Source organism: Anarhichas minor, unplaced genomic scaffold (genome assembly GCF_050575085.1).
Source record: "Anarhichas minor isolate MPS153535 unplaced genomic scaffold, ASM5057508v1 ptg000030l, whole genome shotgun sequence".
NCBI lineage: Eukaryota > Metazoa > Chordata > Actinopteri > Perciformes > Anarhichadidae > Anarhichas > Anarhichas minor.
The window spans coordinates 11,869,082-11,884,914 of NW_027466476.1; the positions used below are offsets into that span (position 1 = coordinate 11,869,082).

Sequence of the window (15,833 nt, forward strand, 5' to 3'; positions counted from 1 at the left end):
CTCTCTGCCACCTCCAACAACAACAACAACAACAACAACACTCTTGGCAACAGTTTGTTCCGAGGCCAAAGCAGAGAGGCGTCTCGCACGAAATGAAAAGCAGGACCTTGTGAGGAAAGTGTGACGAAGACAGAAGACGACAAAGCAAAATAAACAGAGAGACAAACCTTTGTTGACGTCGTCCTGAGTGAAGCTCTGAACGGGTCCTTTCACAGAAATCTTCTCCACTCGCCCGCTCCTGCTGAGCTGGATCTTTCCGGCCGGAGGGTCTTTGGTGAGCACGTACCTGAGCTTCAGGCTGTCCGAGTCGATGTCCGTACCCTTCAGGTTCTGCTCCGTCATCTTAGACGAAGATCCTGAAAAAGCAGATTCAGAGCACTTCATATCTTTCTCTGCCTTTGAACACTTCATTTAAGACTTTTCTCACTCTCTGTATCAAGATGAAGTGCTGCTCCGACCCTCCGTCCTGTCTCACCTGCCGGGAGCTGCAGGCCTCTGTTGACGGTCATATGGGGTCCTTCGCTCCTCCTGACGTCCATGGTGAACTCCAGGCGGCCCAGGTGCGTGTAGATGCCATCGGTGAGGGTGAAATCCATTTCGTCCGCACCCCCGCTGACGGTTTCGGGCGTGTAGACCAGCAACTGGTCCAGGACGTCCTGGTAGGTGAAGGTGGAGCCCTTTGTGAGGACCCGGCCGTTCTCCAGCGGCTGAGAGTAAAACTGCCGTCTGCGGAGTTTGCCTGAGGGAAGAAGAGATTAATGAACTCTGGTTTATTGAAGAGGGTGTGTGTGTGTATATATTTATATATTTATATATATATATGTGTGTGTGTGTGTGTGTGTGTGTGTGTGTGTGTGTGCGGCGCTGTAGCTGAATGAAGCAGCATCTGGTTAAGTGCTCTGATTATCTCGGTCAAATGGAGGACGTTGTGAGTTTTTCATGCGGTAGATGAAAGACTTTGTGGAAACTAATGAGAGTTTTTAGATTCCGCTAAATTACATCGCCTCTTAAATCAAAGCCCAGGTTTAAATGGGATTTGAGCCTAAATCCTGGAGCATAATGAGAGCGCACACACACACACACACACACACACACACACACACACACACACACACACACACACACACACACACACACACACACACACACACACACTTTTTCCTTTATATTTTGAGGCTGGTAGTGAATCACAGAGCAGCGTATTTGGGACAATATACAGTAAAAATAAATAAATAAATAAGAGGACGGTTGGCAATATTCCCAGATAAAAAGAATGGTAATTTACAAGGTTGAAGTCTTAAATTTATGAGAAAAACAAACAATATTCTCTGAGATTATAAAGTCACATGGCTTCACTTTGTGAGAGTGGATCGACCTCATCACACCAGTGAAACGCTGCAGTAACAGAAGCTGTCCAGTGCAAAATATTATTAATATACATAAATATACAACACAGAGGGAACATGAAACCTGTGTAAGTATCCTTCAGGACCTTCGCCTCACTCAGAAATAAGAAAACTACTTTAGGAGCAAAAGAATTCAACTAATCGTTGATTCATAATTGATTGAAAAATGAACTTAAATCTAGTTGGAGAGATTAAATGTTTACGCTGACACGACAACAGTTCGATAGATAACTCTGTGTGTCCGTTTGAGCAGCAGCATCCTGAGGTGTGTGTGTGTGTGTGTGTGTGTGTGTGTGTGTGTGAGGACATTGGAGAGACGGAGTGTCTCCACGCAGGTGGAAGTGTTGAAAACAACACCCAGCAAGTACCAAATGGACGTTTTTTTAAATGGAATAATCCAAGAGGGTCGAAAGTAGGCTGTTTTTTTCAGCGCTGTCATCAACAACAAATATTCATTTTATTCACTGAGACTGGTTCACATAGAGGATCAGGACTACACTGAGACTGGTTCATAAAGGATCAGGACTACACTGAGACTGGTTCATATAGACTAGGATCAGGACTACACTGAGACTGGTTCATATAGAGGATCAGGACTACACTGAGACTGGTTCATATAGACTAGGATCAGGACTACACTGAGACTGGTTCACATAGAGGATCAGGACTACACTGAGACTGGTTCAGGACCAGGTAACAGTTCCTCACAGTAACTTTAATGCATATTCAGCATCTTTTGTCTCTCTTGACATTATTCCAGCGTGATGAATCACTTATTATTGCTCTTCACTCTCTTTATTGAATTTTTCACCCAGTTCCTGACTCTCTAATTTTCCCTAAAGATGAGTTAGATGATATATTGCTGAGTAAGATATATATATGTGTGTGTGTGTGAAGCTATTTCTTCTAGTGTGGCAGGGCTTTGGCAGGCCGGAGAAAAGAAAACTCAATTTGGGAGGTTTAGGGGCCGTCAGGAGAACAGAGTGCTGGAGGTCGGTAGATTTGAGCGCGTGAGGAACGGCTGCAGTCGGCTCTCCGGCGGACCGGCGGTGTGTTTGTCTTCTTTTCAGCTGTCGGACGTGAGAGTAATGTGTTTACAAGCGTGTGTGTGTGTTCATCACGTTCACAATAATTTACTATCAACATGCTGGAAAGCCTTCAGCATAACTCTCTGCTGGGCTGTTTATTAGTGTGTGTGTGTGTGTGTGTGTGTGTGTGTGTGTGTCTGATAGTATCTGTGTTGTGTATGTGTTCATGTATATATGCTAATATATCAGCTGCACAGCTTTTGCATAATTCTCCAATCTTTACCTGCAGTGTATTGTGTTTCTGTGTATATATGCAAATAGACTCTACGACGTCGTTACAGTTTAAAAGCTGTAATCACGACATTATAACAGCACACTGTCAATACTTTAGTAAAACATCTGAATGAATGCACCTGATGAGAGGAGGAGAAGTGAACTCATTGGAGAGTGTGCTGTGTGCTGCTATTTGACTGCTGTGATGGTTTTATTTGTGGATGTTTGCCTCTTGAAACAGAGACCTTGATCTTCAGGAGACGTAATGAAATGAAAGACATCGTGTGTGTGTGTGTGTGAATGTCTTCAGTCACGCATTAAAACTTGTATTAACAGAGACGTCTAGTTGTTACGTTGGCATTAAAAGAGACCAAAATAAGTAAATCTGTAATTTTAGCAACTTTTAAGCAGTTCTTGGAACAAAAATGTGAATTGTTACCTTTAGAGAGATTAAGTCTCAAAGTGATGAATAATTCACTTTTTAAATTCCTGGTTCTGAGCTTCTACAGAGACATGTACAGCACACATCAAGGACATATTATGTCACCGCTCTTTCTTACAACTCTGCCTCACAAGTACAAGTACACATATTAACGAGGACGGGATGATTTAGGTGACTCGGTCTGGAGGGAAGGGACGGTGTTATGTTTGCATGTTCAACCATTGGTGATTATCGTCTCTCTCCCGACATAGAAAGAGAGAAGAACTTGAGTTTGAGTTAAAGTGGAGCTCAGATTCCAGTAACAGAAACTCTCTGTTCATGAGGAACACCTTCCTAAAACTATACCAGTCTCTTACAAGAGTCCTGGAATACATCTGTGCTTCATCACGGTCCTAGTGTTCAGTTTCTGTTGATTCAGTGTTATTACTGAGACCAAGCCGCTGAAGCTCCTCTGAATGTAGGATTCATTGTAGGGTTTCTGCATAAGACTCCATTAATTCTAGTCGGATAGACTTCAGACCTTGAGTCCACATACAGCAGCCTGTGTGTGTGTGTGTGTGTGTGTGTGTGTGTGTGTGTGTGTGCGGTCGTCAGCTCACCGTAGGACGGCTTCCTGACGATGGTGAAGAGGATCTCGTTCTCCGGCGTGTCCTGGTCGTGGACGCTGAGAGACGAGTTGGTGATGACGACTCCGGAGTTTTCCTCCACGTGGATGCTGCTGACCGCCACCACGGGCTTCCTGTCCTCCAGACTCTGCTGAGGGAGGAAAACACCCAAGAAAGACTTCATGAGATAATAACTACCACGTGGATTTATGTGCAATAACAATATGTGGGACTAATTTGTTCAGCGACAGATCGAGGACAAGAGATTCCATCTTTTGTTGAAGGTGAAGCTGCAATGAACGTTTTTCATTTAACATGTATTTTTTTCATGCAAAAACGGCACAAAATGCTGTTTTCAGCCTCTCAAAAAACAGAATATTCCCACTTTTCTCTGTTTCATATCATATTATACTGACTATATGTGGGTTTTGGACAAAACAAGACACTTAAAGACATCACCGTGGACATTTCTCACTATTTCCTGACATTTTATGGGCCAAACCATCAATCGATTATTCTAGAAAATAATGTAGAGATTAATCGATAATGAAGATTGTTGCAGAACTCGCTGAAGGTTCTTCAACATAAAAGTGGTGAAGAGAGCCGACAACCTGCATTTAAGTTCGTCTCTCTTATTGATTTCTCTACTAAGCACACGCTATATTACTACCTCTACACACACACACACACACACACGGCTCACTGACAGCCTCATCAATTCAACTCCAGACCTGAACCAGGCTTAAGTGATGGATGTGGATGCTGAGTGTATTTGGGCTGACAGTCTGAGGACGGATCGGTTCTTTATTTTCTTCGATGGAGTCAGGAGCAGATTAGAGACGGTGGTGTGTGTGAAGCTTTAAAACTAAACTCAAAGTTTTCCTGATGACACAGAGACGCTGTAATAGTTCATGATAATAAATAAAAACCTTTATTGAGTTCTTCTGAAGACCCAAAATGATCCACGGAGATGGTTAAACGTATTTACAGAATACAGTCGAGTAAATAAGCAAATCTTTAGTTAATTCAAACTTTTTAAGAACATTGAGGATGAATTATTTGCTTTTCACTTTTACCAACAACTCGTGAGTGCAAAACCTCCGTCTAATAATCTAACGCGGTCCTGAAATCTCCTAAATGAGGAGTTTTGTGTACAGAAAACGTGTGTGTCAGACAGACAGATGAGGCGGATATCAAAGTAAAAGTGTCGCCTTATGGTGGTGATGCACATCCTGTTTGTAACCAGGTGACGTGAATATATACTGTAGGCTTAAATATTATGGAAAACTACCATGAAAAACACATTTATATATTTACTTTATGTTAACAAGACGTGGCTACAAAAGCGAGGAAATGAGAAAAGTGTGATCCTAAAAGTGTTTAAGACTAAAGAACAGGTGAACAAAACGTTTCTCCAGGATCATTATTCTGTTATCTGTTTTGGCAGGTGTGTGTCTTGTTATATTTCACTATGAATTCTAAGAACAAGGTGCATATATTCTGTGTTAGAAAGTTATGTACATTAAAACTCACCTGGAAAACTGACAAAACTTTTTTGTACATTTTTACAATTATTTTTTTTTTTCACCTGAGAAAACAATTCAGATAAAAAAATGGATCACCAGATTATTTTTCTCCAGTTACCTGGATGTCAATTTCGACGTTGAACGCCTCTGTCTGGCTGTTCCCGTCGCTGATGTAGAAGCTGAAGACGTCCTGTTTGGCCTGAGCTTTGTGCTGGCCGTCCTGGACGTAGAAGATGTGGTCGGCCGTCAGGTCGTCCACGGAGAACGGCACATCGGGGGTGACGACCCGCGGGCCGCCAACGGAGCCTCCAACGGAGCCGCCAACAGAGCCGCCAACGGAGCCTCCTGCTGGACGAGACAGTCGAGAGACAGACTTTAGAAATCTGGGATCTATCCTCTGGGACCCAAAACCCGCCGGCGGGATTGAAAAGTTTTCTTTAAACAGTCGCTAAAACTACACCGTTTGTCACAGCCAGAAGCTGTAAAAAGTAAAGGTTGTAAAAATGAGAACAGTTCAATATAAATAGCACATGGAGCCTCCATCTTTTCCCCCCCCAAAATTGTTAACACTTGTAGACACTTGGAAACATGTTAGATATTTAGATTCTAGTGTTTTCCAATTTTTGTAAAAGAAATTATCAAAGAAATTCAACTTGCGTTTTCTTTCCTTTTTTTCAGATTAATGGCATTATAACTGTGATATTCTGCACAGAATACATGTTTGAGTTCTCTCTACTTCTAGTCATGGTTGTGCTGTTTCCATAGAGGAGCAGGACTTTTATACTGAGGTGAAAAACGAGACCACAGAGAGTAAAATGTGACTGCTTTGGGGTTCAGAGGGTTAACTCACCTCCACTGGGTTTTATTTGTGAACACATGTTTTATTTCCCCCCTTAGAAAACACACTTTTTACACAAGTTCACTGCTTCTCCATCCCTGTGTATCTCCAGCTGTGTATCACATCACACTGGCACTTTGTCCTCGGCAACATTTAGCGTACCGTCACACAATCACGATCACTTTTAACTTCTGACAGCTGGGAAATGACGGCGGTCCTTGTCTCTTTTCCCCAAACTGTCTTTTTATTTCCCTTCAGTCGGTGCATCAATCCTGCCGTTTGGATGCAGGATTGATGCACCGAGACACTTTCACAGTTCCCTTCAGTTCTGACTCTTTGTGGCACCGAAGGAGAGTCGCAGTGAATGAACAAAATCAACCTTGAGTTTTTTGAGACAAAGTGTGAGCGTCTTCGTCTCAGAAGACGGATGAGTCTTCAGGGGATAGATGATGTGTGTGTGTGTGTGTGTGTGTGTGTGTGTGTGTGTGTGTCAGGCACAGCAGTAAATCACATCTCCATCATCTGGCGGTTATGAGTTGAGGGAGGGGAGTCTCTTATCGGACCCCTGATATCTGATCGGGATGGAAATTGGAATTGGGAATGTGCTGATTTCAGAGCGGTAATGGAGAAGTAACACGGCCGACATCTCTGTGTATCTCTGACTGAACAAGCTGTCTGAGGCTACACGAGAGCACACAGACTGCAGGAAATGAGATGTTTTCGGGGAGGCGATGTTCAGAGGTGATGAGGAATATTAAACCATGAATTCAGTCATTTCATACTTTTTTTTTTCAAATTCTTAGCTGTGAATAAATGTAGTGGAGAAGAAAAGTACAGAACATGTTTTTACAACATTACAGTATTTGATGAAAGTGACTTTCCACCGATGTCACCCTGTGATTACGCAAATACAATTATTATATATTATATTATTATTATTAGTATGAGGAAGAGAAACAGTGAATTCTAAAAACAGCTTTTCACACCTTTAATTACTTCTGAGACATGTTTTGTTCACCGACAGACCGACAGACCTGCACAAGACGATTAAAGAACGATTAATCGATCAATCTAGAGAATAATGGGGAGATTAATGGATAGTGAAAATGATTGCAGCCCTTGTTGAAGCGGTGAAGAGAGACGATAACCTGCATTTAAGCTTTTACATAAAATCACTCTTCATATTGATTTTTCTAGTTCATAATTTAAGTTGACGGTTTCTTTAAAGTTAATTAAATACATTTAAACCCTCTGGATACTTTGCGATCATCCTACTTTCCAGAGGAACTTAAGTTTCGTCTCCTGTGCAGCAAAATAAGGAATAAAACAATAAATACAATCCAGCCTGTGTGAGTGTAGAATTAAATAAATGAGTGATAGATTATTTAATAAAGACCTTAAAGCTCCTCTAGCTGCTCCTGAGGCTGTTCTCTGACTTCACAATACTGAGGTGGAACAAACAACCTGCCGACAAATACTTCTGTTTTTAGAGCCTCACTAATTGAGGCAACACGAGAGGGAAGGCCAGAGGTTCATTAAAAAAACATAAAACCTGCTGCAAACACTCTGCAAACACTCGACAACCTGCCAATACATTATGAGATGTGCTGCGTGTGGATGTGGCCTTGATAAACCCGCCTCCACACTTTGGCTACAAAGTGTCCAAAGATGGAAAAAGGTTCATCCTGCGTAATAAGCGTGAACACGCTGAGTAAACTTCATGGCAACCCAGTAAAGTTGGATATTTCTGGCAGTGCAGCCAGAGGAAAGGTCAGGGGTTATTTTACTTTGCTCATTAAAAGTTTCTGCGTGCGACGTTTTAACTCATCCGATAAGGAAAAGAGTCTCGGAGGATAGAGGAGGGATGTAAGTCGTACGGCTTGTCAAGCAATCGGAGACTAAATGTAACTTTAGGCAGATAAATACGTTTAATTTGAGTTAAAGGAAAATGTCTCTAATTAGGCGGCTTGATGGACCAATAACGAACATCGCCAACCTCAGTCTAATAGTTTATAAAAGTCTAACTGTTATCTGTAAATGTAAATGTGCTCTATGTTATATGTGTGTTTAAATGCTTCTGCACCAGCTATTATAATTAAAATGCATAACATCAGAGGGCGTCTTTAATGCGTCTCTGTATGTGTGCCTGTTTCTGTGCTAACACACATAATGCTAATGTTTCACCAGAAGCTGTTTTGCATATAAATACATGACATGTATGTACAGAGGTGTGTGTGTATTCTAGTCTGTATTTTGTTCTGCAGTGCAATCATGCAGCACATCAGCGTGTGGGTTCATGCATCCAGCTGCACACCAACACGCAGCCTGTGCATGTTGGTTTGTTATCGAGGGGGACGTGGACTCCGGCCGGCCTCCCCTTTGCCCCCCCGGTGACAGCAGCCATCCAGCCGCCTCACTCTGCTGAATACCAACGACTGTCCCTCCGCTCCGGCAGCCGCCAAGGACACGGAGACAGAGGAGCGCAGCCAGCTGCTCGTCTGCTGCAGCAGACACCATATCAATATCTGACTGCATGTGTTCGTCCTTCAATACCTCGGCAGACAACTCTTTCTTGCATGTCGACTAATTTTCATTACTACGGCTTCACATCTGTTATTAAAAATGCAAAGTGCTGCTTCACATATCAACTCAGTATTACCCTCTGCTAATGCAGGAGGGGGGGGGGGGGGTGAAGTGTCTTAAATCCTGCATTCTCTCTAGTGTCCACCAGGGGGCGACTCCTCTGGTTGTATAGAAGTCTATGAGAAAGTGACTCTACTTCTCTCTTGATTTATTACCTCAGTAAACATTGTAAACATGAGTTTATGGTCTCAATCTCTAGTTTCAAGTATTCTTCAATACAGCATGATGTTCATTTAGTACATTATGGTCCATTTAGAGTCACACAGACCATAAAGCAGGGGATGCTTTAGGGCGGGGCTACACGGTGATTGACAGGTCTCTACCACTACCATATCCAGCGTCTCTACATCACTCTTTAGCAGGATAATAAGAGCGATGAGGTAATCTCGTTATTTATGGTTAATGATTCCAGTAAACTTTGATTTAGCCACCAACGTTGACAAAAGACAAAACCATGTCTTGGAAAGTATTTAATGAATAAAATAGACATGTGACATACAGCCAGAGGAAGAGGATCAATGCAGGATCAGTTTTGAATCAAATCCCACATTTCTCTCCGTCTTTTATTTTAACAACAAAGACTGTTTTCGCCCCGTGCTCTATCGCTGGCTCTTCTTTCATCCTCCTGCTTCCTTTCTGCTGGCTAACACGACAAACTCTGCCTGTGAAAATGTCTCCTCTGATTTCTTTTAGCAGCTTTAAACTTTTATGTTTCCTTACTGACTTCTTCCAGAGCTTTCAGCCGCATCACACAGCCTTCATCGGCTACCGGGGTTTGCTCAGATATTGTGTTGAAGCAGCACTGCAGTAAATCCATCTTCAGAGTTTGAGATATTCTGACTTGTCGTCTCAAGTACAGGTGGAGCGAACACATTGGATCCCGCATTTCCCATGATGCAACTCATCTATCAGCGTGCTCCTCTAATGAGAAGCGTCTTCTAAACCATCTTGTGTCACAGATCTGCAGCATTTTGTTGATGCCTTCATCATATCTCAGAAATGTGCATCTTTGTGGGATCCTGAAACTGAAACATCCATTCTGTAAGATGGTGAATGAGCTCCACACATGTTCACGTACTCTATTATACTCCACGGTATTACTGTACTGTGAGGATCTGCTTCTCTTCTTGCCCTTTCTGTCCATATCCAGTTCGGTTTTTGAATTCCATTCTGTTCTCAGGATGAAACATTTCCCCAGAGGGGATCAGCTCCGTCTCAGCTCATCTCACTTTCTTTCTTTTTTTAAATCAAAAAATTCCTCTGAGGTTGAGCAGACAAACGGGTTAAAATTGGGACTCCAACAATGGATCCATCTGTAGCCGGCTACCTGGCGGTGCTAATCCACAACATGATGGAGCTGTGACAGCTGGACGGCGGCACCGCGGGAGACTTCTTTAAACCCGGGGGATCGTGAGCGTACGAGTGTGACATGAATAGAAGTGAGAAAATGATGCAGGTGAGACGCTCACACGGGAGCAGCACCGAGCCACGTGTGCTCTCACATGTGTACAGTGTGTGTCTTCAGAGTTCTGATGTGTAACCTCACAGAGAAGGAGAGAAACATCGGGTTTCCTAATCTATACTTTTCAACACCTTCAGAACTGGAATAAAGTAAATAAAGGGATTATACAAAGACGACCAGCTTGCTTATAGATGCCTTCGAAAAAGAAGGATTTAAAAATCTACATGTGAGTAAATATATTTACAAATCAAATGATTTACAGGATCTTCAACCTTCGCTTCTTTATAAAGCTTTGAATACTTGACTAGTTTCCTGACAGGGTTTCTATAAAGGTAATAAAGTAGTCCATGCATATGAGATATGAATTTACAGTTATTACAATCGCTCCTCGGCGTGGTGGAGGTCGGGTTATGGTTGTTTGACTGTTACAGTCGTTGTCTTTCTCATTCTTCACAGTTCATTTTGTTCGTACGCCGTCTGGAGGTTCGGAGAATAATACAACAAACAGTGTGTTGAACACTAACATCTTCGTATGGAGGCTCACGCTACGGAGCCAAGCACACACAAATATGTATAAACAAAGCTTAAGGCATTCAAAAGAAGCCTGGTTACACCCCTCACTGATTCTATCGTATACAGAGAGAAACTAACCTTTAATTCGGGCATAATTGAAGTTGTTTTGCAGCTTGACATGTTCATATTGTGCTGCTATACAATGGCATCAGAAGCCAATTTGAGTCCAAAAAAGGATTTTCTAAAGCAAATTGCTCCAAAGTAATAAAATATACAATCCATCAGTGGAAAACGCATTTAGGATAACAGCACATATTGGTGAGTGTGGCAGGTTTTCCTAAATCCCTCGAACAAGCCAAACTCTTTAGCTCTAAACCTGCTCATAACACACACACACACACACACACACACACACACACACACACACACACACACACACACACACACACACACACACACACACACACACACACACACACACACACACACACACACACACACACACTAGAAGCTCTCACCTCTGTTGGTGTTTTCGATGAAGCCGTACTTCGGCGGACTGACGAGCCAAACCAGCAGGTCCTTCCTGGGCGTGTCCAGGTCCGACACGATGATGTGATTGGTAGACAGCAGCACTCGCCCGCCTTCCTGGACCTGAACCGCAAAATACTGAAATGAGCATTTTTTTTCCCCACGGACCGTTTTTACACCGATGATGCTGCAGACAGCGGGTCGGCTTATCGTAACGGATCACAACATATCAGAAGAGCTTTTGTTTCCTCTACCTGCTAACTACAAACTCTCTCCAGATGTGTTTGATGCCTCTAAATGTCTAAATGTTTGAGGATGGCCTTTGTAATAATGGGTCCAACATGTTCTTATACAGTAGAGCAAAGTCTCATTTACATTCCAGTTTAGTGGGTAAAAAATGACTTTCGTAAATGTACTTTGTTACTTCTGAGTCCCAGGCTCTCTGAGGGACATGTGTGTATAGAGGGTTTTGCTCGGCTTCGTTTGTCTCGTTAAAAACAGTTTCTGAATTAAAAACAACCTCTGAAGAGTATTTTTAGGATTTCAGTCTCTTATGAGCAGACAGAGTAACAGAGGGGACATAACTGTGCGGTTTGTTTGTGCGTTTATGTTCAGTCACAGCCATAAAACTGTAATATTATAAACATTAGGATCATTTCAGAATCGGGCCCGTGTGTGTGTGTGTGTGTGTGCGTGTGTGTGTGAGACCACCTTGATGCCGCTGCGGACCGTGACCGTCGGCGGCTGTCTGGGCGCGGAGGAGATGGTGATGGTGCACATCTGGTTGTCAAGGCGGTTGTTGTCGGCGTCGTACACGACAAAGTGGAAGATGTCGGTGACCGGCTGGCTGCCCGTCTCTAAGGAGGTGACGTACCTGCAGACGGAGACGTCGGTTAGTTTTGATTTGATGTTGTTTAATAACTAATTTGTTTGATCCAATAAATCTCCGCTAATGAAAACATAAATATGTCTAATCCTGGACGGGTAAAGAGGACTTGGAAAGAAAAGCATTGGTGCTCCCGCTGCCATGCAGCTGCTAATCTCTTCAAAGCACTAATAACATTCAAACACTCTCCTCTAATCCCATTTAATTCTCATAAAACAATTCCCCGGCTCTTGTTTGTACGAGCCCGAACGCCACGGAGAGAGAAACTAATACCCCCCCCCGGAGGATCGTCCTGCGCTGGAGCTAATCAGGGCCCCTGCGTTATGCAAATGAAGCAGTTAGAACGTGAATATTTATATTTCATCTCCTCTCAGATGGGGCCTCGGTACCTCGTGCAGGTAATTTCAGAGTGATGCTAATTGGCATCAGGCTGAGTCACTGAACGTGTGTGTGTGAAGGGGGGGGGGGGGGGGGGGGGGGGGGGTATTAAATGATTTCCGGCTAATTCGTTTGTTTTCTTGCTGGGTTTCTGCTGGTAATGTTCGCACTCGTCTCGTGAGGAGACGCGTTAGATTGAAGAGAAACTCAGCGAGCTATTACCGCCTCTTCCTCTGTGGTGCTGTCGAGGGGAACGCGCTCCCCGCCCACTCCGGCTGCAATCACACAAATTCATCATGACTGAAGAACCCTCAGAGCTACTGAGTTTTCTGTGCAACAACTTTTAACTTTTCGGAGCAACATCTACTGACTTTTCTGGGCCCGTTTTCTCTCTTCTTTATTAGAAGCTCTCACATCCCGTCGGTACCTCAGAGAAACCTAAAGCCCATCACTCCTCTCTGCTCTTTTCTTTATTCTACGTGGTTTAACTTTCTTTTGAAGGATTCCTAACTCTCCTTTGGGTTTTTAATGTGATGAAACACTTTTAACACACACTGGATAAACTCATCATGGCTGCAGGTTTAAGGTAAAGTCACCACGAGGGAGCTGTGAGCAGAACTCCTTGAGCATTTCTTTTATTTTTACTGAAGAACTTAAAAAAGCGCTAACTCACTCTCCTCCCTCCCATGGACCCTCGTGAACCTTCACTGCTTATACAACGACTGCTTCTGGGCGTTTGAAAGTCATTTTTGGTTAATAGCTGCGGTATTTTTGCTGATATTCTGTTTTTATAAGCCTCTGAAGTAGAGTTGAAACCATCATGGGGAACTGAAACCAAGGATGTTCTTTTGGGCGATTTTCATCGCAAATGTTTAGACTCTCGCCTTGAACGATAACTTCCCAATCGTAACAGCTATTCCACAAGTACCAGGAAAAGTCCAATACTTGAGTCCTTGAAGCGCTCTTCATGTTTGCATGGACTCATTCTGCATCATCTCTTGAAGCTCAGCCGTCCCTCCTACCTGATCCTGTGCTCGCTGACGTCCTCCATGGTGAAGGAGGAGTACTCCCTCAGCTCCTGGTGCTTCTGCTGCGACTCGCTCCGGGTCAGGATGCCGTACATCGGCACCGACACCAACTGGATCTGGATCTGCTCGTCTGGGGACGTGTTGTCCTACGAGAGACACAAAGTAAGAGCTTATATCTATATGTAAAGGTATAAACATGTTGTCTCCTCCTCAAAGCATCGATAACTCTCTCCTCTCTCCTCTCTCCCCGATGAACTCACGGTGTAGGCCAGGTGTGAGCGTCTGATCACGGTGCTGCTCTTCTCGCCCACCTCCAGCGACAGCGTGGCCCCCGGGTCCCGCTGGGGGCCGTCGCCCCCGGCGCCCAGCACCGCCACCTGCACCGCCGTGGTCGCCATGGAGATGCCGTCGCTAACGGAGAAGGTGATGGCGTCGTCCCGGTCGCTGAGGCCGGCGTGCCGGTAGAGCAGCACGTTGCGGGTGACGTCGCTGAAGGTGAAGATGTCGCCTGACGGGACGGAGAAGGTGTGAACGCAGGTGAGTGTGTGTGAGTGTGTGTGTGTGTGTGTGTGTTTCTGGTTTGAGTCCCTGTAGCCTGTTTCTGTGCAACAACTTCTAAGTTTTCTGAGCAACTATTTTCCTGCTGAACGTCCACTTTGTCTTGTGCTCAGGCAGTAGTTGTGTCCGTGTCATGTGACTCGTCTCACCGTTGGCCATGCTGGTGTGTGAGTTGCCGTCGGTCTTCACCAGCTCTCCGTGGACGGGAGCCTCCACCAGCTCGAACTCCAGCTCGTCTGGAGCCGTGTCAGCATCACTCACTGCCAGCTGCTGACCGCCTGCACAGACACACACACACACACACACACACACACACACACACACACACACACACACACACACACACACACAAAGAAGAAGGAGTGTTAAGAGAGATGAAGCAGGAGAAGGAGAAACCTAACTGTCTGTAGCAGACTGTAAACTCACACACAGCTCTTTTTCTCCAGCATGGTGTTGCTCATCAGGGTCATACTTCAGAGCTCATTACCTCACAGAGACCAATTCATCACTCACTGGACCGCTTCACCACAGGCTGTCGTATCAGAAGTGTGTGTGTGTGTGTCTCTTCTTCTCTTACCTATGGAGGCCTGTCCTCCCAGGCCGACCTCCAGCAGCGGGTCCAGAACCTGAAACACCGGCGGCTGCTGATGGTTGGACAGCAGCAGGACGGCAAAGTCCAGCTCAGGAGTGGTGTGTTCACCGTCCGACACTGTGAGCCACCGAACAACAGAGAGAGTCAAACACGCAGAACACAGGAGAATAATGAGAGAATCAAAGAGCTTCTAAAACAAACAAACACCTCCGATGCTAATTATCTCCGCAGCTCTTTAACGGAGGAATATTTTGAATCACTAAACACAATTAATACGAGAAAAAAATAAAAAACACGATGATCACAGGAGCTGTTCATTAAAAGTCTCCCAAGAATAAATGAACCAAACTGCTTTAACAATTCATCAGAGATTTAGGTGGAAACTGGTCACATGCTTCAAATGTTTGTAGCTTAATCGGCTCCGTTTGTCACACGTGTCGACACGTGACATCAAATAATACTCCCCAAGAAAGTACAACAAGCCAATTACCCCATTCAGATATAAAAAGATCTATATTATATATATATATATATATATATATATATATATATATATATATATAAATATTATATATATATATATATATATATATATATATATATATATATAAATATATATATATATATATATATATATATATAAATATATATATATATATATATATATATATATTATATAAATATATATATATCGCCTCATTGATTTATTTCAGGATTTATTTGATATCCATATTTATCTATTTATCTGTAAAAGTGAAATTATGTTAATTTATCAGTGGAATATTGATCTGCATAGTAACGATCAGGAGCCATTATTGTAGTGTTGAGGGAAGGGAACTGTATTTTTCACAGTTTCAATTTAAATGCACTTTTTAATAGTGAACTAACAGAGGAAGTCCATGGAGAGGATATAAGGACCATATTTATAATTTTTACATTATATTTACGTTTTTTAATTTGAAGAGTTTATAATTGCGTCTACTTTGTAAATATTATTTTAAATATAAATATATTGTAAATACTGCCTGTGGAAAAAAGCCCCAAATTTCTATTTATTTCAAATTATTTTCCAATTTTGCAACTCTAGCTGCAACTAACGAGTTTTGCATTTCCGTTTAATTCTTCAA

The 15,833-nt window shown here is 43.1% G+C and overlaps 1 protein-coding gene across 1 annotated transcript in view; it reads right to left on the bottom strand.

Moving 5' to 3' along the window:
* The window catches only part of fras1 (Fraser extracellular matrix complex subunit 1), a 173,068-nt gene that overhangs the window by 25,510 nt on the left and 131,725 nt on the right, over positions 1-15,833 (bottom strand). The window contains exons 37-46 of the mRNA XM_076105022.1: positions 14,692-14,823; positions 14,264-14,392; positions 13,817-14,064; positions 13,551-13,702; positions 11,976-12,138; positions 11,255-11,387; positions 5,399-5,625; positions 3,749-3,905; positions 476-739; positions 168-356 (exon numbers count right to left, since the gene is read on the bottom strand). Coding sequence (XP_075961137.1) covers positions 168-356; positions 476-739; positions 3,749-3,905; positions 5,399-5,625; positions 11,255-11,387; positions 11,976-12,138; positions 13,551-13,702; positions 13,817-14,064; positions 14,264-14,392; positions 14,692-14,823 — 1,794 coding nt within the window. The remainder of the gene's footprint in view (positions 1-167; positions 357-475; positions 740-3,748; positions 3,906-5,398; positions 5,626-11,254; positions 11,388-11,975; positions 12,139-13,550; positions 13,703-13,816; positions 14,065-14,263; positions 14,393-14,691; positions 14,824-15,833) is intronic.